This window comes from Fringilla coelebs (genome assembly GCF_963513975.1).
Source record: "Fringilla coelebs genome assembly, chromosome: 20".
Classification (NCBI taxonomy): domain Eukaryota; kingdom Metazoa; phylum Chordata; class Aves; order Passeriformes; family Fringillidae; genus Fringilla; species Fringilla coelebs.
The window spans coordinates 10,936,675-10,959,595 of record NC_140046.1 but is presented as its reverse complement, the minus strand read 5'-3'; the positions used below and the strand labels follow the sequence as shown (position 1 = coordinate 10,959,595).

General features: G+C 52.7%; 2 protein-coding genes across 2 annotated transcripts in view; both read right to left on the bottom strand.

Annotated features, from left to right (window-relative positions):
* Positions 1 to 438: 438 nt before the first annotated feature.
* On the bottom strand, positions 439 to 2,987 carry SUPT4H1 (SPT4 homolog, DSIF elongation factor subunit). Its single transcript, XM_084218867.1, has 5 exons — positions 2,874 to 2,987; positions 2,219 to 2,325; positions 2,053 to 2,108; positions 1,823 to 1,876; positions 439 to 818 (listed from the first exon to the last, which is right to left on the bottom strand). The coding sequence occupies exons 1-5, from the start codon at positions 2,949 to 2,951 to the stop codon at positions 751 to 753; spliced, it is 363 nt and encodes a 120-aa protein (XP_084074993.1). The 5' UTR covers positions 2,952 to 2,987; the 3' UTR covers positions 439 to 750.
* A 3,107-nt stretch (positions 2,988 to 6,094) lies between these two features.
* Positions 6,095 to 22,921, bottom strand: part of RNF43 (ring finger protein 43) — a 56,413-nt gene continuing 39,586 nt past the window's right edge. The window contains exons 2-9 of the mRNA XM_084218939.1: positions 22,208 to 22,330; positions 17,823 to 17,897; positions 16,323 to 16,454; positions 15,711 to 15,812; positions 14,863 to 15,018; positions 14,258 to 14,360; positions 12,282 to 13,784; positions 6,095 to 6,221 (exon numbers count right to left, since the gene is read on the bottom strand). Coding sequence (XP_084075065.1) covers positions 6,178 to 6,221; positions 12,282 to 13,784; positions 14,258 to 14,360; positions 14,863 to 15,018; positions 15,711 to 15,812; positions 16,323 to 16,454; positions 17,823 to 17,897; positions 22,208 to 22,330 — 2,238 coding nt within the window. The 3' untranslated portion in view covers positions 6,095 to 6,177. The remainder of the gene's footprint in view (positions 6,222 to 12,281; positions 13,785 to 14,257; positions 14,361 to 14,862; positions 15,019 to 15,710; positions 15,813 to 16,322; positions 16,455 to 17,822; positions 17,898 to 22,207; positions 22,331 to 22,921) is intronic.

The window sequence follows — 22,921 nt, the reverse complement described above, 5'->3', positions numbered from 1 at the left end:
CCAACCAGTGTGCAAGGCCTGGTGCTGTCTCCCAACCACACCAGCAACGGGCTCGTCCTGCTCTGCCTGCCCTGGAGCCCAGCAACAGCCAGAGGATGGTCCTGGAAGCTCCATCCTGCTACCTGTCCCTTGTACAGGACCTGCAGGCCCAGGGCTCCATGACCTCCATGTAACCAACTCTACAGGAAGCACTGGCCATCACCATCTCTGCTCCATCCAGCTGGCAGCTGCAGGTTTCCCATATGGAAGGACACCTCGTGCAGCCAGGGCAGGATCTCGTTCTCAAGGCAGGAATGTGGCCCATGGCACAAGCAGTGACAATTTCAGGCTCCACAGTGTGGCACAGGCAGGGGGGTGAGTGTGAGCCCCCCCATCTCACCACCCTGCAGTGGTGGAACCAGTGACAGAGTGACAGCTGGACCCAGCCGTGACCAGGCAGTGGGTTTTATTGAACTATTTACACAGCTATTTCCCAAATCCCCTCTTTCCCACACCAACTGTAAAAATGCTTGGGCATCATGATTAAACACCTTTTCCCAGCTCTACTCACACCCTCCCCCCTGTCAAGGCTCAGATAAATGTCTGTGGTCTGTGGTGTGGTGGAGTCCGGAGATACTGAGCAAGGGGAGCTGAGCCAGCACACTCAAAGTCCAGCCCCACTTCCCGACAGGATAAAGCTCAGAGGTTTTGGAGCAGGGCCCACTGCTTCTTCCACGCAGCACTGAGATCTCCAGGCAGCACAAGGGCCCTTCAGGTTTTTATGGCTGTGTCCCGAGACTTGTAGGCCACTCCACGGCTCTTCAGCTCTCGGACGATCCCTGCAGGAAGGAGACAAACACATTTCAGTCTTCTCCTGGAATGAGGAGTCCTGGGAACATCTGGTGGTTCTGTCATGTAGAACTGGACAATCACCTTCATTTCACAGAATCATGGAATATCCCGGGTCGGAAGAGAGGGATGCACAAGGATCATGGGAGTGCAGTCCCTGGCCCTGCACAGACACCCAACAATCCCACCCTGTTCATTCCTGGGAGCAGTGTGCAAATGCTCCTGGAGCCCTGCCAGCCTTAGGGCTGTGACCATCCCCTGTGCAGGATGGTCCCCCCACCATCCTCTGGGGAAAGAACCTTTCCCTGATATCCCATTTAAACCCTAACCCTGGGTATTTCAGATGTGCCTGGACTGTGTCAGAAGGCTCAGCATCCGGCCTCATGATGTTTCTAGCTCCTTCCCAATGCAGAGCTCAGTCAGAAATAAGAAACCTGGGATTCCAGACACAGGCATAGCTTTCACCCCAGAGGCTTGGGATTCACTCCTGGGTTAGGAGTCTACTCTGGGACTACAAACTGGGCAAGAACTCATCTGGATGGATGATGCCCTTTCTGCATTCCAGAGATGAAGCAAATCCTCTGCACCCTCCACTCCATTTGTAAACACACAAATCCACCATGGCATAAGCCCTTAGTGCAGGAGGAGGGGTGTGCTCACTGGGATTGTCACAACAGCACCCCATTCTGCAAAACCCTTTTTTACGAACAAAACTCCATGTTACCCTGGAGCAGAATGGTTTGAGATGCGCCCACTTTCCAGAATCACTAATTAATCCCAGTTTATGCCTCTGATAGCCAGGCTTTAGCCAGCAGCTTACAATATAAACTTCTGGCAGGTGCAATGCTGAACCCTAACCCTCCCTCTCTAGTCCAGCACCTCCTCGCAGTCACCTTTGCTGATCCTATCACACCTTTGCTGATCCCATCACCCACATGGCATGTTCCCTATGCAGTGGTCAGAGTCCCAAACCCCGACTCCATCACACAGGTACCTTGGGGCAGGCGGCCAGTCACAGACACTGCATAGACACCTGGCTTGAAGGTACCTGCAGGAAATAAAACCCCAAGTTACCCCACATGGAGCAGCCAGGTGGGAATCCTCAACCTGTGCAGATGTCCCCTCACTGGGGAGGCAGAACCCCTTCCACGCCCCAACCCGCAGTTCCCACTGCCCCCAAAAAGGGTTTGCAGAGAAGGGATCTCCAGCTTCCAAATTACTCACTGATCCGCTGCCACTTGGAGACCCAGCTGTCCTCAGGGCTCATCATGGTGATGATCCTGCAGGAGGGATGGCACTGAGGGGATGTTTCCTGGCTGGGTGACCCCACAGTGACACTTGGGTGCCCCCAGACTCCGGGGAGACTGTGGCTGGGCCCAGCCCCACTCACCCATCAAAGGAGGAGCTGGTGCAGTCATAGACCATCTCACGGTTGCCCTTCATCTGCAGATATGTCTCGCAGTTGTCACAGCCATCATACTCGAACTGGTCGATGGTCTAAGGGAACACGGGTGTTGGGGACCGGGACCAGCCAGGAGCCGGATAGCCACGGGGCCAGGAAAAAGGAAGGATCCCCGGGAAGGAGCGTTCAGGACCAGGGCCGGGGCAGACAGGAATCGCCCAGAGGCTGCAGGAGGCAGAGGAAGGAGAGAGGCACGGGCGGGGAAGGGCCGTGGTAGGAGCCGGGAAGCCGGGCCGGGGTCGGACAGACCAGGCGGGAGAAGGCCCAGGAAGGTCCAGGCCGGGGAGGGGGGCCTGCGCCGGGAAGGGCCGGGACAAGGAGGGCCAAAACGGGCGGGGAAAGGGTCGGGAAGGGCAGAAAGGTTCGGGCCGGGGCCGAGAGGAAATAGAGCCGGTGCAGGGAAGGGCCGGGGCCGGAGCGAGGAGGCCCGAGCCGACGTGGTGGGGCTGGGACAGGGAGCGCCGGGGCCGGGGAAAAGGGCCCGGCAGGAGCTGCACGGCTTAAGCCGGGCGGAGAAAGGTCCGGAGCCGGCGGGGAGCAATCCCTGTGCCGGCCCCTGTCCCTGTCCTCTTCCCGGTCCCACCTTGACGAGGGAGCAGAGCAGGCAGGCGCGCAGGTGCCGCAGGTCCTTGGGGACGGTCTCCAGCGAGATCGCGGCCATCGCTGCCCCGGTCTCATTCTGCGGCTGCGCAGCGGCCCCGGCCCCGCCCCGCGAACGGAAACGGGAACGGCCCCGGCCCCGGAACGGCTCCGAGCTGCCCTCGGCCCTGGATCCGCCCCGCCAACGGGAACGGGAACGGCCCAGGAACGGCTCCGAGCTGGCCTGGGCCCTGGATCCGCCCCGCCAACGGGAACGGGAACGGCCCAGGAACGGCTCCGAGCTGGCCTGGGCCCTGGATCCGCCCCGGGCCCGAGCGGGGGCGGCGGGCGGGGTTTCTGTCACGGCCGGGCCGGGCCCGAGCGCAGCCCCTCGCACAAAGAACAAACGCAGGCAGCAGACCAGTACATGGATAAATATATTAGTAAATAAATATATTTCTGAGCACATCAGCATATTCACACATCTTTGTGTTTATCGGACATAAATACACAGTTTTGCATATATATAAAATGTATTCTTTTTTTTTTTTTCCATGTGTGGTCTTTTTTTTTTTTTTCCTGGGTCATAATTTATTCCCAAACCCCGAGAGCCAGGATAGATTCAGCAAAAAAACAAACAAAACAAAAAGCAACAACAAAACGAACCGATATTCACATTTCTGAAGGATCTGAAGGATTTGTGCAGGAAGGGAGATATCCAGCCAGCCCGACCATATGCCCAGTTCTGGGGGTGGGAGCTTTTGGGAAGGGGGTCCCAGCAGAAGGACTGGGCCTCCAGTTTGGAGCTTGGGATGCTCTGGCTTCCATCAGTTTTTGGCTGTGACTTGGGATGCAAAGAAGGAAAATAAGCTCTGCATCACTGCAGGAATCCTGGAGAAATTCCACGGTGGAACCCACAGGCACTGAGCACTCAAAAGCATTACCCAGAAGCAAGAGGTAAAGAACTGTGAGGAACCATTCCGTATTTTCTCAGACACTGCCCCCAGTTCCCAGACAGTTCCTCCCTCTCCTCCCCCCGAGCCCCCACAGATGCAGACCTGCACTCCAGCATTTCCTACGTGATCAGGGAAGGGAGACACCTGGAAGCAGGTGCTGCCCTGGCAGCCTGGTAATACTGCAGTGGGGAGCGGAGAGGGTGCAGCTTTCCCAAAGAAGCTTGTGGCTCACAATTATCTCCTCTTCTGTTAGGGATAAGGAGGGAAAGAAGAGGACTTTAGAGCTGCACTTGTTCTTTGGAGCAGTGAAATGCATCCTGGAGGCTCTCTGCCTTCCTGACTCCTAAAAAAAGCAGTGGGAGCACCCTGACTTCATGATCCTCCCCCTCTGTTAAGCCTCTGAGCCCTACAGGATGGTCAAGGACACAGGGACCTGGTTCAGACAAACCACAGACCGAGAAGCTGAATGGGGTGAGTCCAGACCCACTCCTGGATTTTTCCTCTAGTTTAAGACTGACTTCCCTGCACAGGAGAAAACTTTCTGAGCTTGTGTTTTCTGCTTGCACTGTAGGACAAACAAGAGCCTGGAAAAGTCTGAATCTAATTCTGCTGGGTTCTTTGATGAAGGAAATTCAGCTCTTCCCTAGACTGAAAAGGTCCCACAGGGGCCTGGTCACAAGGAGACAAGGAATGAGCACTACAAGGGAATAATGTTGGGTTTAAAACAGTGCTATTGGCTGATCACTTGACTGTCAGAGACTGATTAGCAGCTGGGACAAAGATGCCTTTTTCGAGGATTAAGGGCAGCAAACCCTGTAAAAACCTTTCCCGCCAACAAAGGAAGTCAGAGGATTATCCTGAACTGGGACTACATCACCAGAGCGCTCTCTTGAGAAGCTGCTGCTTCAAAGGAAGACATGGAAAGCTTTACTGAGCAGATGGGAAAGTCTGTCCCTACATCAAGTTTCAAACTGTTAAGAATTATCTTTAGCTCCAGTGTTGTATCCTCACCAATGCTTCCTTGTGCTTGGAAGCACTTGGTGCCACAGAAACGTGCACTTCACATGGGAATCTGGCTGATTCTTTGGCCTGACTGATCATTTAGGGCAATGAACCTGATGGGAATTCTCTGCTGTTTGAAAGCTGCATGGGTTCTGTATGTTTTGAATTTGGCAGGTTTCATTTTGCTTGGATGTCTGCAAATTATGAGATGTAGGAAATAAGAACTAGTGACATTCAGAAAACCCCAAAATATTCACAAATGGGGGGGGGGGGGGGGAGGGGGAACGTAATAAACTAGAGCCTGATGATTTCTCAAGTTTTATCCCTGCATCATCAAAATGTTGGAAAAGACAGAAAAATCCTTTTGAAGGATTTCAGGAGCCTCAGAATATTAAGTTAAGGCAGGGTGATGGAAAGAGCTCTGCTCTGCATTTATTATGGAGGCTTTTGCTGGGAATTTTTGCTGTGTCTTGGGGCAATGAGAGGAAGGAGAGAAGCAGGAACCACATGAACTCCAGGATTTTATATGACTCCTGTGATGGGGACATCTAAGATATGTTTGAAATATGCTCTTAACAGGGCTGGCCATGACAGCTATTTGAGGGTAGGTGGAGGAGTTAGGGGGTGAGTGAGAGACTTTGTTCACATTGCCAGATGAGAGGGTGGATTCTTTGCAATGGAAAGAGTCTGACCCAGCTCCTTCCCAGAAATCCTGACGTCCCTGTGTCTTCCCCTCTCCTGCTGCTGGCAAGCAGTCAGTAGCCGAGACGGCGTCAGCTGAGGGACACTGAGGTGACCAAAAGTGATGAGAGCTCTTGGTTTCCACTGAAGTCAGAAGCAGCACCTTGCAGGGCAGCCCTGTGAGCGGTGAGATGGAGAATAGCTTGTTCCTGTGTCTGAAATAAGCATGGAAAAGTTAATTGAAGAAATCTGGCTTTTGACCTAAGTGAGGAAATGAAGTCAGGAGCTATCAGGCCACAGAAAGTAATTTCTGCAGCTTTTGGTCTCGAAGGCTTGTTTATTTTTGCAGTGTTTAGCAAAACCTTCTGTGGCATGAACACGCCAAAATAGCAGCTTGCACTCACTCGGTGAGCTCTCCCTGGGAGCCCTGCCCAGCTCGGAGCGGTGCCACGGGATGACGAGGAGCTGCCTGTGCCTCCAGAGGAGACAGCCAGGAGAGCAGGGCTCTGTCTGTGTGACCGTGGGGACGTGTCAGGAGACCATGAGTGGCCTCTTGCTCTTGCCAGTCTGTGTCTCAGCAGGGCAGGGCTGGGCAGAGCCACATGTGAGCAGCTCCATCAACATCTGTGTCCACTCCAACTCCCAGCGAGCAAACAGGCCAGTGTTTTATTAAACTGAGTGTTCATGGACATCCTGGACCTCCTCTTCAGATCCTGCATTCAAAGAAAAAGAGAAAGAAAAGTGTCAGCTACACCTGGCTGAACATTCCCAGGCTCTGCAGTGGCTGGGCCTTGACCCTGCAATCTAGAGAACAGATGCTGCAGGAAAAACCACTAAGTGGAAGCTACTAAAAAAGCCACTAAGCTACTGAAACAGGCTCCCCAGGGAATGGTCCCAGCCCTGAAGCTGCCAGAGCTCCAGGAGTGTTTGAACAACGCTCCCGGGGATGCACAGGCTGGGATTGTTGTAGTGTCCTGGACAGGGCCAGGGACTGGACTGGATGATCTTTGTGGGTCCCTTCCAATTCAGAATATTGCATGATTCTAGGAAGATTCTCTCAGTTTTTCAGAGGGAATTTCTGGCCACCTCCCAGCCAGTTTATTCCTCTAAGGTGAAGTACAATAAAATCTTAAGATAAGACATCAAGCTACTCCTTATATCTTCCAGAGGAGGCAGGCTTAAGGGAACCCTAGGATTCACATCACTGCTAGGTGTTTGCTTTTGAGGCTGTTTAATGTTTGCTCTTTGCTAAAATCTGTGCTGCTGATTCAAAAACTATTAGGAACAAAAAATAACACCAATTCATATGTCACAGAGCCAGGGGGCAACAGAAACTCCAGGCAGTAAGAGCAGAGAGCGGTGATGCAAGACAGGAATGACACATGTTCCACAGTGTTCGAGAGGTTGCACAAATTGCTTCTGAGCCCAGCTCAGGCCCAGGCTCTTGCCAGCCCCTTCTGCCTGGAGAATTACTGATAGGCAGGTGCTGAGCAGTTTACATGGAAACATCCAACAAAAGGGCTGCCTAAAAAGGTACACCCAAGTCACTGCTCCAGACAGCCCCTTTCTCTCTGAGTCACTGCCTGTTGTCACACACACCCCAGTCCCTTCCCAGATGTCTCTCAAGCCTGCCCAGAACTCTTACACAAGGTCAGCATAGCCCAGCAAAGGCATACAGGCATTATTTTTCCTATCTCCTTTTTCGTGCATGTTTCTGAGATCAAAGGAAAGAAATGCCCTCTTAAGAGATTCGTCGAGAGCAATTCAAAACAGCTTTTCAGAACAGTCACAACAAATTCTTGTTAGTTATATATCACCTATATATCTGCTCCAGCTGTAGGAGCAGAGCCTTGAAAATTAAATATGTGGGAAGAAAACAAACAAATGAGATTCTGCTTGGAAAAGTGTAACTAATCAATGTGGGAAAATGAATGCACATGATGTTATACACGTACACACATGTGCAAGCATGGCCATAGTTTAAGCATCTCTTGCATTTGTGCCTTGAGTCACAACTATGTGGAATAAGCCACTTCCAACTGCTTCCCTTGTCACCAGCTTATGTGCAACCCAAAGAGAGACTGTCCATCTTCAAGCCCTCCGTGTTCACATGCCTTCAGTCTCAAATAGCATTACTAAAATATTTTCTGAAAGCTGTGCCTGCATAAGTGTCCCCTGCTTGTGCTAAGAAAAGATCACAAACTGGGAGAGGTCAGAGAACCTTGGCTGGTGGACTGGCCACGCCAGGGCAATGACCTGGAGCCACCCTTATGACACCAAAGAAATCATGTTCTCTTAAGGGTGATCTTTTTTCCCCTCTAATCCTTTTCCCCCTCCCTAGTAAGGTTAAAAGATGTGGCAGGAAAAGGGACTCAGGATGAGCAGGAAGGAGGAGATGGGGAGGATGGTGAGAGCACTGCAGGAGATGAGCTTTCACAGGGAGAGAAATCAAGAGATTTCATCAGCCTGTGCTGGAGTAATGTGGCTGCTCTGGGACGCTTCCCAGGCGTGCCAGGGCGGTTCAGGAAGCCATCCAGCTGGGATTCACTGCCAGCCATCTATCTTCCCTTAAGAGGATCCATCAGCATTGCTCCAGGATTGATTCTCCAGGGACACAACTCCCAGGTGTGGTCTCTCCAGGCAACAGAAGAGTCGGGGATGCACCTTTATGCAAAGCCTGCCAAGAAGGGCTGATGGAGGTGCTCAAGGAAGAGGAATAAACTCCAAGATCATGCAAGGCTCTTTGGGATCATCCACAGCGTTACTCCCTGCGATGCCAGGGCATGGCACTGCCTGCACAAGTGGAATTTCTCCAGAGGCTGTGGACCAAGATTCAGCCTCACCAGGCAGCTGGGCGAGGTTAGCACACACCTGGTGGGTGCTGCATCCCACAGGAGCACCAGCAGCTTCTGGAAGCCCTGGTTTAGGAACTTCCTGAGCCAGAGGGTGGATTTGCATCTCTGCATTTGCTACCTCTTGATCTGGGCTCTCAAAACCATTTTACTTCTGGCATCTACATCCTGGGGGCAACCAGCACCAGTTTCATTACACACCATGTGTTGCCTTTTGGGTATTTTAAAGCTTCTGGCTCCCATTTGATGCCATCAATTACTTTGTTCTAAGTACTGTCTTGTCTGCCTTCTCCTCTGCTCTCCTTATTTCATATCCTCTCTTCCCTATTCTCTGCTGATCACTTTTTTTCCCACATGAAGGTCTCACTATTCTTTCTATTTTCTCAGAAAAAAACATCGCTGGGATTGTGCCAGATACATTTCTGCCCTTCTTCCAAGGGGGCAGAAATTATTTCCCTTTCTTTTTCCACCCTTTTTGGTGATCAGGAGCTGTGAGATCACCACAGGCTTACACAGCTGCATAAAGGCACTTTCTGCTTGTTCCACATAGTTCCCAGCCAGCTGATGATAATGATAATAAAGTAATGTTGTGATTTTTACTTAAAAGTGGCTCTGCTCATGTGTGGCATTTTGTGCTACTTACAGGGGATTTCATCCACCACTCTCTCACTCAACAGCTCAGCAACAGGAGATCCTCTGTAACAATCTGTATCCAGTTTTAATGCTTGACATCCTGATGGATTTTATATGTTATACACTTTGCTATCTCCTCTCCTTGTCCAGGATATTTATGAGCTTGTTGGAAGGTTCATACAGTTGCAGAACTCCACTTCTCTCCTTCTCTGAGTAATTCCGATCCATTAAGCCTGATCTGCACTCCTGTCTCCTTTTTCACTGAGTTATTTACCTGTGGGAGCACCTTCCCTTTTATGCTTTCAGAGCTTCCTTCCCCTAAAAGATCTGCCAGGTGTTATCTCTCCCTACAAAAACTGGGTTGCCTCCTCCCCTGGTTTTCACATTCAGCCATGTGCCTACAAGTCAGACCCTGTATTTGAATTTTTAACAATTTGCTTGGCTGGAAAGTCAGGCTCATAATTCTGTGGCTTCAGCTATTTCCAGCTGATATTGCCCTCAGCTCTTCCTCCTTGGTCTGGGCATGGATAAGAGATTGTAGTCCACATTCAGGATTTATCAGCTGTGTGCTTGAGCCCTGCAGGGTGCCCAGTGGGTAATCTGTACCCCAGGCAATTTGTTACTCTCCACTGTATTTCAGAAGTGCTCAAACTGGTGATTTGATTCATGAGGGATTCTGCCCCCCCTGCCCTGAATGGAGCTGTGCCAGGTGAGAACCTCCCCGAGCACTCCCCTGGTGATCACTAATGCAATAAAGGCAGTTTGCTCTTCTGTTCTGCACTTACAGCCCCTGAACATCCTTCAGACTTCTGTCACTCCCTAGATCTGAAGAACCCCAGGCAGTCTTCTCCCTTCCAATGCAGCTGAAAAAGTTTGCATTAATAGTCTGCTTTACACAAGCTGTTCATAGCAATATTCCCTGGCCTGTGTCTCCACAGCTCTGTACTTCACTTGGCATCCAGCTCTGTTCTGATTTTGTTCTCCAGCCACACCTTGGCTTTGGAACAGCAGTTTCCAAGTGCCCTCTCTGCCCTGATGCTTGACCAGCCCTTTTCTGGGGCTGTGCATGATCCCTGTGCCCAAAAGCATCTTCTGACTGCTTATTTTAGCAATATTCTTGTAAGACTCTCCTGTCTGTGCAGGCTCCTCTTTGCAGCCTGTGCTGACACAGTGTTATAACCCTAATGCCACCCTCCTTCTACTCGGGGGCAACTGGGGATTTTTGTGTCACTCATCACTGGACTTCACACTCTTCTTAGTGCAGTGTCTCTCCCATGCCACCAGAAGAGACACATGCTTCCCTCTCTGTAATTTCATCTAGGAATTACAGGGTCCCACTGTTTGCTTTCCTTTCAAACTGGGTTTCTGAGAAGTTTATGTCAAAACCTTAATTTAAAGCTGGGCTTTCTAATTCATCCACTTATATTTTTAGCCTTATGCCATTTATCTAGAGGCAGAGATGCATTTTTCCTTGGTCTCCTTGTCTGTGCTTTGTGTCCTGCTTGCATGGGACTGTCTACTGAGATTGTTCTTTGCTCTTTTTTACTTCTCTATTGATTTATACCTTTCTCAAGATAAAGAACCAATGTGATTATAATTCAGAGGTTGTGTTATGTCAACCAACATTTTCAGCTTGGTGGCGTTTCTGCATAAGCCCTGCACAAGCTCTGTGCTCTGTCCTCTGCTCTTAATAAAGTTAAATCCTGAATCTGTGTAGTCTCTCAATCTTGCAAGGGAATTCTGACTCTCTGGGTGGTCCTGAAAGCATCCACAGAAGCTACTGCAGTAAGCAGACATAGATTCACAGCACTTTCAGATACATTGGTCTTTCTACCTGCTGGAATGGGGAGTGAAGAGGGAATGAAGGCTTGGAGTGCTTGGCAAAGCGGCTGGCACTGGCTCTGGGGTGGGGGGTCAGAGGCTCATCAGGAGGTGGCACCGACTGGGGCCACTGGGACCATTCCAAGGACACAGAAGCATCCCAGCACAGACCTCTCGATGCCCAGCACCCTGTGTTAGGTGCACAGACTCCTGCTCTTGAAGCCCTCCCAGGTTCATTTGGGACCTCAAAGCAAGCCCTGAGCAGCCAGCCCTGAGCCCCTCCATGTGGGGTACCCTTGGAGGGCATCAGCACTCAGAGCTCCCTGCACCCAGAGACATCTCTGCCCTGATGCCTCTTTATCTCTCCAAACACCAGCATCCCTCCAGGCCTTGGAAGAACCTCCCTATCACCTACCTGCAGTGTCAGGCACTTCTGCATGTGGGAAAAATATCTTTTCCTGGGAGTCTGGGAGGCCAGAAGGCTGCAGGGAGCCAGGACCATGCCCATCCAGCCTCCCCTGCCCCACTGCCTCCGCAGCACCAGGAGCCTGGGCGTGGGGTGGGGCTGGATAGACAAGAACTGGGAGGAAGTTATTATCTCTGTGGCACAATGGGCACAGTGAGTCACAAGTTTAAGGCCAGTGTTATAACAGAAATTAGACAGCCAGATCTGTGTTTGGTACCTAAATCAAAAGGATTTGCCCGAGGACCTGCAATGAGTCAGTGGCAGGGCGAGGAAGAGAGCCAGGCTCCGCTCCCAGCCAGCACCTGTCCCTGCTGACTTGCAGGTTGCTGCCTTCAGACGACCTGAGAGAGCAAGACCTGGGAGCTAAACTCAGGTTCTTTCAAAGACACTCATCTCAAAGGCATTTTCCCTCTCTTTGTGAGAGAGCGCAGCAGTTAGGCACAAGGCCAAACTTTAATTACATCTGATTTCCAAAAGAGTCTAAAAAGCAACTCCCACGCAACAGAGGCAGGTGAGAAATGAGGGATGTGCAAATCGAGCAACTCAATTAGTCTGTTCTACTACCCCAGGCCACACACACTTCCTTTCTCACTGATTCCAGTTAGCTGGGCTTGGCTAAAACAACTGGAGCTCAAGAAGCCTTAATGATAACGACTCTGCCAGTAAGACACCCAAGACTGGTGCAAGGACACTGAAAAATGTGGTCCCACCCCTTCCTTTGGGAGATATTCCAGCTGCTGGAGATGTTTAATTAAAATTAGCCATTTCTCATAAATTATTTCTCAGTTGTGGTATTTAAGAGTTTGGTGCACTCTTCAACACACTTGCTCATCATTCAGGCCAGCACCCTCACAGGTGAGTCCCAGAATGCTCCTGCACTCAGTGCTCCTGTAGGAAAACCCATCCGGAAGGTACCAGGTGTTCCTGGCAGTTGGAGTTCCTTCAGAAACCCCCTCCTCATCCACCTGCTCGCTGCCAGCGGAGGTGAAGACCAGACTTACCCTGACCACCCTGCTGAGACGGGCAGTGAAGGCGGACGCTCAGACTGTGTCTGGGGGTGCACGTCCCTGAGAAATCCGCAGGAACTGAGTGGTTTCTCTCCCGTCCTGACAACCCCTCCTCCTGCTTCCTCAGCTCAGAGCTGGACTGTGGCACTAAACACTTCCAGAGCGGCCGGGAGCCGCTGGGCAGGGGAGCGCTTGGGATCAGGGGCTGGGCTTCGGGAGAGCAGCGGGAGCCAGAGGGATGGCTGGGAGGAAGGTGAGTGTCGCAGGCTCCGGGCTCGCCTGAGTCCTTGGGCAGGAGAGCGGGGTCGAGCTCCAGGGGACACTTTCTTTTCCTTCGGTGATGCCTGCTCTGTAAGCTGTGTCTGGGGGACAGGGGGACAGCTCCCAACTGTCTGTTGGCATCTACACTGAAGTCCGGTCTGTTTGGAGAAATGGAGGGGGCGTGAGGGGGCTCCTGGCCTTCCTGGGGACAGGCTGGCTGGCCTGCTGGAGCTTCCTCCTGCACCATGGCACTGCTTTCCAGAGGCTGCTGAGAGTGATGGCTTTTCTCAGTTCTCTTTTGTGTCCGAGCACTGTGGAAGGCAACCTTGGCCCCGGAATACCGGGATTTGCGTGGCCCGGGCCCCTGCCCGGCTCGCCCAGGGGGACACTCCGCGTCCTGCCTGTAGTGGTGGTGCTGGTGGTGGTGGTAGTGGACGTGGCTGAGCACCTGGGGCTTGGCCGGAGCAGCCCCCTGGGGCACCATCAGGTCCAAGGACCGGGGCCGCCTCTCCCTGGGCAGCCGCAGCTGCTCCTGACCGTGGTCCGTGGTGGGGCCCTCGGAGCTGCAGTACACAAAGGGATCATAGTCGCTGCTGAGAGAGCTGCGGAACGTGGAGCAGCTGCCATGGATGCCCTGCAGGCTGACGTCCGTGCAGTTCAACATGGAGTCACTGGAGGAGCCGTGGCAGGGCCCCGAGCTGGAGTCACTGCCCGGCCCGTCGGCCAGGTACCCGCTGTGCTCCGTGAGATAGCTCTCCCCAGAGCCACTGCTGTTGTACTGGTGGCCAAGCCCTCGGCGCAGGGTGGGCACACGGTGCTGCTTCTGTGCCACGACTGCCTTGGGTGCCACACAGGGGGGCTGAGGCTGAAGGGGACATGTCCTGTGGGGTGCAAGCGCCTGCCCACATGTAGAGGGGTTAGGGTGCTGCTGCCCCAGCAAGCCTGGGGCCAGTGGGGCCATGTGGCCACAGGCCAGCAGGGAGGTGGCTGGTCGGTAGGGCATGTAGTGGATGGTGCCAAAATCCAGCTGGGAGAGCTCTGGAGAGTGGAAGAAGGGGTTGCCATGGGCTGACTCTGGGGGAAAGCTCCTGAGGTTCCTCTGAGGATATGCTTGCGGGAGGTGGTAAAGGGCATGTCCTGGATGCTGGCGGAAAAGGTGGAGTCGCCGCCCTGGTTCCATGTCCTGAGGGACCAGCCTGGAGCTGGCAGCCATGGCCTGGTCCCCCGAATCTCTGGCTGTGGAGAAAGAAGCGAGTATACAGCACACATCCCACAGCCCAGAAGGAAGTATCCAGCACAGGTCCCATAGCTCAGCTGCAGCAACCCTGGCACTGATGCTCCACTGCCCTCCCACCGTGGCTCCACGTCCCACCCGTACTCTGCCACTCCTCGCTGCCACCACCAAACCACCCTGATGGTCCTGCACACTCTCCCTGCTGCTGTGACTCCCAGATCCCACCTTCCCTTCCCCACAGGTCTCAGGACTGGGATCCCTCCTCTTGGTGCAGGTCCAGCCCAAGCCCAGCACCTCGCTGTACCCTGGTGGGCTCACAGGCAAGGGACTCCCCTCCATGCACACAGTCCCCTGTCCACTCTGCACAGGGACACGAGGACCTGCTGATCCATCTCCCAAGAGTAACTGGAGCTCCTGGGCACAATCCTGCACCCAACCCTGTCCTCAGCCAGGAAATGCTGTGTCTGAGCCCTACCAAGAATATTGAACATGCAAAGTGGACACGTGTGGTGTCGCTGCAGCCAAGGGTCAACACACTCCCGATGGAATTCGTGGGAGCACGAGATGATCCGCAGCTCCTAGAAAAAAGTGGAGAGGAGGAGGATGATCAAGGAGAACCATGTTCCAAGACCCAGATGGGTCCTTCTTGATTGAAGTGAACCTTGAAGGACGGACAGACGTCTTAACAGTGAGGGATCTGCAGCCCAGCTGTGCACGGAGGAGGCTGTGGAGCACCTCCGGTCCTGCTCTCTGAACATCCAGAGTAGTGCAAGCCCTTGGGAATAGGGAGATTTTAGGCTGGGTGCTCTGGAGCAGCAAACCCAATTTTACCCTGTTTCAACATGGCCATTTTACCCCACAGCTACAGCTGGAGACCTGCATGGAGACATGACTTCAGCAGAGGCTTTGTAGCCCAGGGGTTGGCACACCTCCATGGATGCAATCCCTTTCCAGCACTCAGGAGTTCAGAAGGAAGCATCTCACAGGCCTCCAGCTCCTGCCATTCTCAGCTCCCACTGCCAACCCCCCCCCAACCTGGGAAGCCAGAGCCATGAGTGCAGCAGTCCTGCCCAAACCTACCTGGCCCTCGCTGAACTCCTCGAGGCAGATGGCACAGACCGGGGCAGAGCTGCAGCTGCTGGCCGAGTCCCAGCGCGGGGCCGGCCGCGCCCGGGGCTGGTAGCGGCGTGTGGCCAGCTGCCCGATGGCCTGCAGGGTCTGCTGCTGCACCGAGTCCTGCAGAGACAGACGGGGCTTGAGGAGAGGCTCAGCCTTACTCTGCCCTCCCATATTCTGAATGGCATTGTCAGAAATTTGGGGACGATACCTATCTGCAGAGGTGACTTTCTGTCTAAGCTGATTCAGCCAGAGTAGGCTTTGTCACCAGCAGGAGACATCTGGCCCTAGATATTCCAATCACTCAGCAGCGCTGAATTTTTGATCCCCCAAAGGACTCTCTCTCTATGGGACAAATGGGATAGTCTCAAATATGGAAATACATCTGACTCTTGGAAGATGATTATTTCATTTGTTAATTTCTATTAAGAATACTAAATCATACAATCATAGAATCAAGGAATGGCTTTGATTAGATGGGACCTTAAAGCTCATCTTATTCCACTCTCCTGCCATGGCAGGGACATCTTCCACTGTCCCAGGTTGCTCCAAGCCCCGTCCGTCCAAGCTGGCCCTGGACACTTCCAGGGATCCAGGGGCAGCCCCAGCTTCTCTGGGCAGCCTGTGCCACGGCCTCCTCACCCTCACAGGGAAGAATTTCTTCCCACATCTAATCTAAATCTCTCCTCTTAGTTTAAAACTGCCCTCCCTGTCCTATCACTATCTGCCCATTTCCCCTCCCAAAAGGTGTCTGTTCCTGCTTTTGCTGTATTTCTGTTTGCTCAGACACGACTGCTCCATGAGATCCCTACCTGAGTCCTGTTCAGCTGGCACTTTGTGCGGACAACAAAAATCAAAATGATGACGACCACGGTGCTGACCACTGTGAGAAGAATCCACACATCGTAGTCTGGCTGTTGGATAAAACAGGACAGAAATGACTCTTGTGTGGAAATTACTCTTGGTGGGAGTTAGAGGCTAGGGGAATCTCCGTCTTTTCTGGACCATCAGTCTTGGGAAAGATCATCCTTGGCCAAGCTCCTCATCTTTGTTCTTTACAGGTAAAATTAAAAACTGTTTGGTCTTTTTTGGACATCCATACAAGAATAGAATATCTCTGTCTCACAGCATCTCAGTTCCCTTGAGACCATGGTCTAAGGCAGCACAAAATGAGAAAATCAAGGCTTGATTTTACTTGAAGAGACAGAGAATCCCTTTGCCTCATTCATGATGTTAAAACAAAAGAAATTAAGTAAGCTGAAAGTGCTTTTGAGCCTTTACTTGCAGCAGGTCTGAATGCTAAAGACAACTCCTGCCACAGGCTGTGGTCTCCATCCCTGAGGAAGAAAACTCAGCCTCTCTGGGAAAGCCTAGCAGGTCAGGAGGGAGGATACAGGAGGCAGTGGGAATCATGTGTCTCTCACCCAAGCTGGTGGCTCCTTGACCTCTATCTTCACGTGGGCCTCTCTGTTCTTGTTCACGACGCCCATGAGGAGCTCAGCATCATGGCCCCTGATTAGGACCACGGGCTGGCTCAGGCCTCTGGGCTTCCTCAGCTGCAAAGAAAGAAACACAGTGAGGACTGATCCAGAACAGCCTGAAACAAGGACAATCCCGGTCCCCCAGGCAAGTCCATTCCTCATTATGCTTCTTGCAACTCTTCACAGACTGACTGCTCCCCCAAGTTTACACTTATCCCTCGATGATTAATCAGATGGAAGTTTCTCTTTTATCAATTTTCCAGCACAGATTTCTTAATTTTCCCTGGTGGTGACTCCTCATGCATAACCAGCCATTTCTTGGTGTCTCCTGAGCTCCTTTCAAGCCCCTGTGCAAAAGCTCTTGATCCCTCTTCTTCCCTATGAAAGTGCCAACAGCACTGCCAAGTGCTGCCTTCACCACAGAAATGGCCAAGTGCTGCCTTCACCACAGAAATGCTTCCTCTGCTCTGGACCCATCCAGTTCTCCTCCTCCCTAAGGATATTCTGCTTGTTCTGCTTGTCACACTGGCAGTTTTCCACTGTGGCCCAGGTAGCATGGCACAGGCTGGCTCAGCCAGTGTCCGAGCCTGCTCTCCTCCAGGCTGACCTGGATCAGGGTGGCCATCAGACCCAGTAACCCCTTCCCACACCCTGGGGGAATCCAAAGGTCGGACAGGGATGGAGATGTGAATGGAGGTGCAGATGGTCAAGACGACCATGGAGGCAAGGCCAAAGGCTCTCAGTTGTTGATAGGATTGATGCTCTTGGCTTTTGTGTACCAAATGGGAAAGCTGGAAAAGTGGGAGCCAAGGCTTGGAGTAGGGATCAGAGACTGGGATCTGAGCAACCTCGGCATCACCTCATGGACCTGCATTTGTTGCTGTGCTTCTCTGCCACCAGAAATGAAGATGTAAGTGCATGAAAGAGCCACGAGGGATGGATCCAGCAAGCAGTCAGCCCAGAGCTTGGATGAGGTCAGGCACCAGCTCCCCTGTCTGTTCCCTACCTAAAACTGGATGTTTTTCATATCCCTGGATTATCTGGATAGGGAATTGATTCCCTTCCAGAGATGACAACAATGCTGGGGAAAGGGACCTTTCCTAACCAAGGTTAAACCTGCACCAACAGACAGGATGGCTTGGAAACTTGAGAAATTACCTTTCCTGAGGTACACTCGACTGTCTGGACTATGTGGGATGGGGAAATTTATGACTTCCCAAGAGGAAACATCCAGCTCCTTGCAGAAAAGTTTGATTGACCAGACAATGTCTTTTAAGAGCATGGATGTGCCATGGAAAGTGTCTGTGTGGGTTAAGAGCCAACACCCAACACCAGCAGCATCCTGGGGCCTCCCATGGGTGGCTAGGGGGTCCTGCCCTGAGCACATTTTGGGATGGGACAAGAGCACTGTGTTTTAGCTGAGGGTATCACTGGGGTCTGTACCTGATCAGCAGCACTTTCATCATCGGTGATGTCAAAGAGGATCGCACGGGCTCCACGCTCCCCTGCCAGCTTTGCCTGTCCAAAACAACAGAAGTTTCAGTGGACATTTTGTACTGTACCCTGTGTCCACACCTGCCATTGGATCCATGTCTGCCTCCTGGGCTCTTCCCAGGAGAAAGAAGCACCTGTTTGGACTGAGGAAACCGCTCCTACCTCGGTTCCTGACTTGTTTTGGGCTGCAGTGCCTACACTTGCCAGAGCCCAGCAGCTCACGGGTGGTTTCTTCCTAAAGTTGTGAGGGTGAACTACTTGATGGTGTTGCAGTCACAGCAAAACACAAATCTAACCATTCCCCAGCCGTCCGCGTGCCAGCTGTTCCCTTGTTTCAGAGCTGGGTTTGCTGGGGAGGGATGTGGAGCCCCTGTTAGCCCTGCTGACCTCCACGCACAGCAGAAGCTCCCACAGGTGCCCTGTCACCTGGCAGCACCGGGGCTGTCGCAGGGCCTGACTCCCACTCACGCTCTGCTGGCTGCCCCTGCTCATCGGGGAGAAGCTCAGGTGGAGCCCGGTCTGCTCTGGGTTTAGCAGTTCGGTGGCTTTCCCAGAGGGAAGGGACAGCTCAGAGACCCACCCAGCCGAGCACACATGCCACCCCGGTGAGGTAACCAGCCAGGAGCTCGGGTCACCCCCCTCTCCCAGGCAGCCCCTGCAGCGCTCCGGGCAGGCAGAGGCGGCCCCGGGAGATGCAAGGGGAGCTGGGCCGGGCTGGGCAGCTCAGGCGGAGCCCTCTGATCCCGAGCAAACGGGAGCAGCATTGCCAAAGCCGGCTGGGGCCGCGGGGCTCTGCCCGCTCCCAGAGGCGGCATTCCCGGCACGGCCGGGGGCACACACACCTCACCCGCTCCCGGGTCACCTCGGCAAGGAGCACCGCGGGCTGGCGCTGAGTACAGGGATGCGAAAAGAGCTGCACATGCTCGAGAACAGGCAGAGGTGGAGGCTCTGAACGGCTGATGGGATTTAACTCTCTTAGGGAAGCTGGAAAAGCGGGATCAAGGCTCAGGACAGGGATCAGAGAATGGGGTCCTGCCTAGGATTGAAAGAACCCCAGTGTTTGCCAGCACTTTCAGGGGAAGAGAACTTTGAGGGAGTGAATTCCATCCGACAGTCAGGCTTTGATGAAAAACAAACAGCTCTACAATGATTTTATCCTGCTAAAGACACTGACTATGGGGCAATGAACAACTGAGACTGGACAAGTGGCTTTTTCCAACATCTTTCTGACTCCTTGCAAAAGATACAACTTCTGGTGATCAGGGACAGGGCCCAGGGAATGGCAGGAACTGTGCCAGGGAGGTTTAGGGGGGAGATCAGGGAAAAGTTCTTCCCCCAGAGGGTGCTGGGCACTGCCCAGGCTCCCCAGGGATTGGGCACGGCCTTGAGGCTGCCAGAGCTCCAGGGATGCCCAGGATGGGATTGTTGGGTGTCTGTGAAGGGCCAGGGCCTGGACTGGATGATCCTTGGGGTTTCTTTCCAACTCAAGATATTCTGTTATTCTGTTCAAGCCTTTCACAATTTGCTTGATACAGTAGTTTTCTCAGTGTTAGCTGTGTTTGCACTGTATCTCTTCAGCCACATGGCACAGCTGAGCTCCCTCTTTTAGGACCGAAACACTTCTGGTGCAAATAGGTATTTACAGGATGATTTTGGAGGTCTCAGCAGTCTGACAACCAGGCTTGCAATCACTGCTTCACTCAGAAAAAAAAAAAAAAGCCCTCCAAAAAATTTACAGCTTATGATCAGAAAGAACAATAAATCACTTTGAATTGATTCCAGAGGTCCTTCCCATGCCTTCCTCTCCTCTAATGCTTTCCCTGTTGGTTTTAGCTTTGGAAGCTGAAGGAGTGACAGAATTTAGGAAGCAGGGAAGTGCCTCAGGTGACTGGTGGAGTTCTCCTCGTGCTGGGCTGGCCAGGGCAGTCCATGTGCAGGGCTTGGCTGGGTGACAGCTGAAACAGAGGTTGTGATAACACTCTGCACATGGCTATTTTTATCATCATTGATACAGCCCTGCAATTCCACATGCAAAGCTCTGCCCCAAGACACACTTGCCAGGAAAACAAGGCTCCAGCTCCACACAGCACCAGCCAAATCCCACAGCTACACCCCTGCTCCAGAGGAGGAGTGTGGTCCTGGGATTTTGAAGAAGAGACCTCAGCATCCCTGCCCATGGCAGCAGCTCAGGATGCAATGATCTTTTAAGGTTCCCTTCCAGTCCCAACCATTTTGTGATTCTCTGATCTGTACGATGTTAGAGGGAGGGAGCTTGGCAGAGGCTTCAGGAGGTTGGAGAAGCAGACAGGGAGGAATTGCAGGGGATGGAGGATCCATGATACAAGGCAGGGCCCAGGGATGTCGCCATCTTAAGGAGCATGGGCTCTATTTCATGGCTAAAGCACTCCTGTTTATGGGAGAAGAACTGTGAGCCTCCCTTGGTGAGATTTTAGAGTAGGAACACCTACAGGACTGCAACTGCTGGATATCAAAATCCAGTGCTGGATCTGGCTCTGGTAACAGAGTGGTAGTGATGACTGATGGTCAGTGAACTCAGTGTACTAGGTGAACTAAGAGTTTGTTAGCTTTGGGGGGTTTAGGAGTCCTGGAGAAGGGATCCAGGTGGATGAGCAGAGTGCAGCAGTGCACCATGTCTTGTTCCCCCCGTGCCAACCTTCCTCAGCTGATCCTTGGACTCGGTAACACACTGGTACTTCCAGTGCTGTGATCAGAGCCTCAAAGATGAAGGACAAAACTAGCGAAACTGAATCCCAGAATCCCCAAGTGGTTTGGGCTGCAAGGGATCTTAAAGCTCATCTCATTCCACCCCCTGTTACAGCCCCCTTCCACTAGAGCAGATTGCTCCAAGCTCCATCCACTATGGCCTAAGTTTTGAAACCTTTTAACGTTCTGAAATGGAAGATGAGCCTTTGCAGCAGCTTTGTCCTCTTGTTCATGATCCTCCACAGCAGCTGCACTGCTCAAACATCCTGGGGCATCCTGGCACCACCATCATGTGACCCTCACATCAGGATGGACATGGCAGAGCTGGAGGCACCTCCCCAGCCCTTTTCCCTGTGTCTGTCACAAGCTGCCCACGTGGGCCCAGGCCATTTTCCAGGGGTGGGGGAACTGACAGCAGGTTGCCAACTCTATCACACTGGCTCATGCCAACATCTGGCACCAGCTCCAGAGCAGCAACATGCCAAATTTGGGCCAGGCAACCCAGGAAGGGATAGGTACTGCTGCCTGTCTGCCTGGGCAGCCAGGGGGAACCAGCCCTAGGATGGCAAATTCACCATGGCATCACATCCCTTTCCTTACCTTTGATGCCACAGCCTCCATGAAAAAACCCTGTTGTGCAGGAGCAAATGCTGGGTACAAGTTTTGCCTGCCTTCTTTAGCTGATCTGTAGGGAACATGGAGAAGGACCCTGTCCCCATCCCCACTACGTCACCACCAGCAGGAAGGCAACAGGGTGAAATCACCTGAAGGCAATCCAGGTAAAGCCAAGAGGAGCTGAACAAGGGGATTTTCATGCTTGTACAACACTTGCACAAGCATGAAAATAGCCCAACATTTGGTAGAGAGACAATCAAAAGAAAAAGCCAATGTCATCCTTATCCATGCAACTTAATCAGAATCACAAAGATTTTAAGGCTTAAAATGACCCTTGTTCCTACCTGACTTCCTTATTGCCAGAGAATTGGACCACTGACCTCAGCTTTTGGCACAGGAAGTGCTGTTTCACTGAGATGCCTGATCCAAAGACCTCTGAGATCTCCCAGGGCATGAACTGCTAACAAGTCATGACCCACCACTAGTTCAGCTGGTCTGCATTTATCTCACTGCTCAGCACTGACTCTTCCCGTGCCTCATCCAGTGAAGTACTGCAGCATTATTTTTGGAAACAGAGCCACGGAAGATGTTTTCTGTGTCCGTGTTTTCCCACAGGCCAGAGAACACAGAGAAACACAAATCACACAGACCAGGAAGCAAAGTGAGGCTGTAAAACAGGAGAGGCACCAGGCTACTGGGCAGCAAAGAGCGTGGGATGTTGGGTAAGGTCTGACCATCCCAGAGGTGCCAGGCTAGGGAGAACTCCACACCTTTTACGAAGTCAGGCAGTCCAAAAGGTCAACGGATGGGTGTTTGGGACGGCTGGCACAGCATCTCTCCCAAAGGACCCCTTCTGCCAAGGACCCTGCTCTGTCCTTGTCCTTTTCTCTACTTCCCAACAGCTCTTTCCTTGCTGCCTTCTCCTCCCCGTTTCATGGCTGCAGCACAGGTTTCACTTCCCAGGCTGATGCCATTTCAGGCATTTTTGCACTTACCTTGTTGGCCAGGGACAGGCAGGGGTTGGGATCCCGGTCCGGCTGTTCCAGCTTGACGATGGTGATAAATCCCGATTCCGTGTGTTCATCCTCGCTGGTGTTGCACAGGGATAGTGGGTGGGACTGCAGGACAAAAGCGAGGGGAAATTCAGATCCTGGGGCTCAGCACTGCAAAGGGGCCCCAAGCCCACCCTGCAAACCCTCTGGATCTGCCCAGAGATGCAGGACCCCCTGTTGCTGGGTGTCACCTTAACACTGTTACATCCCATGGCCCTGCCCAAGCCAGTGAAGCTTTGAATGACACAAAAGAACACTCATTGCCCAAGCTGGGTGTCACCCCAGCCACTCCAACCACCCTCCAGAGCCTGGCTGGACTCTGGAGCTGGAGACCACAGTTCTGTGGCCTCCAGCTGAGCCCCACTGAATCCACCCCCGGCACTGAGCTTCCCAGGAAGGTGGCTGGCAGACAATCCCTTCAATCCCAGGGTTATATGCATTAGAAAAGTGCCAGGAATGCTGCTGCTAGTCACGGGGAGGCTTTTTGCTGCCTGTACAGTGATACAACTCAGCACCAATCCCACATTCACAAGAGCCCAGCACTGCAGGGTTGGGAGGCACCACAAAGCCACAGAGCTGCTTTTGGCAGCACCAAGTCTTGGGCATCAAAACAAGAACAGGTCTAACAAAGCTATGAAAGTAAGTTAAAATTATCAA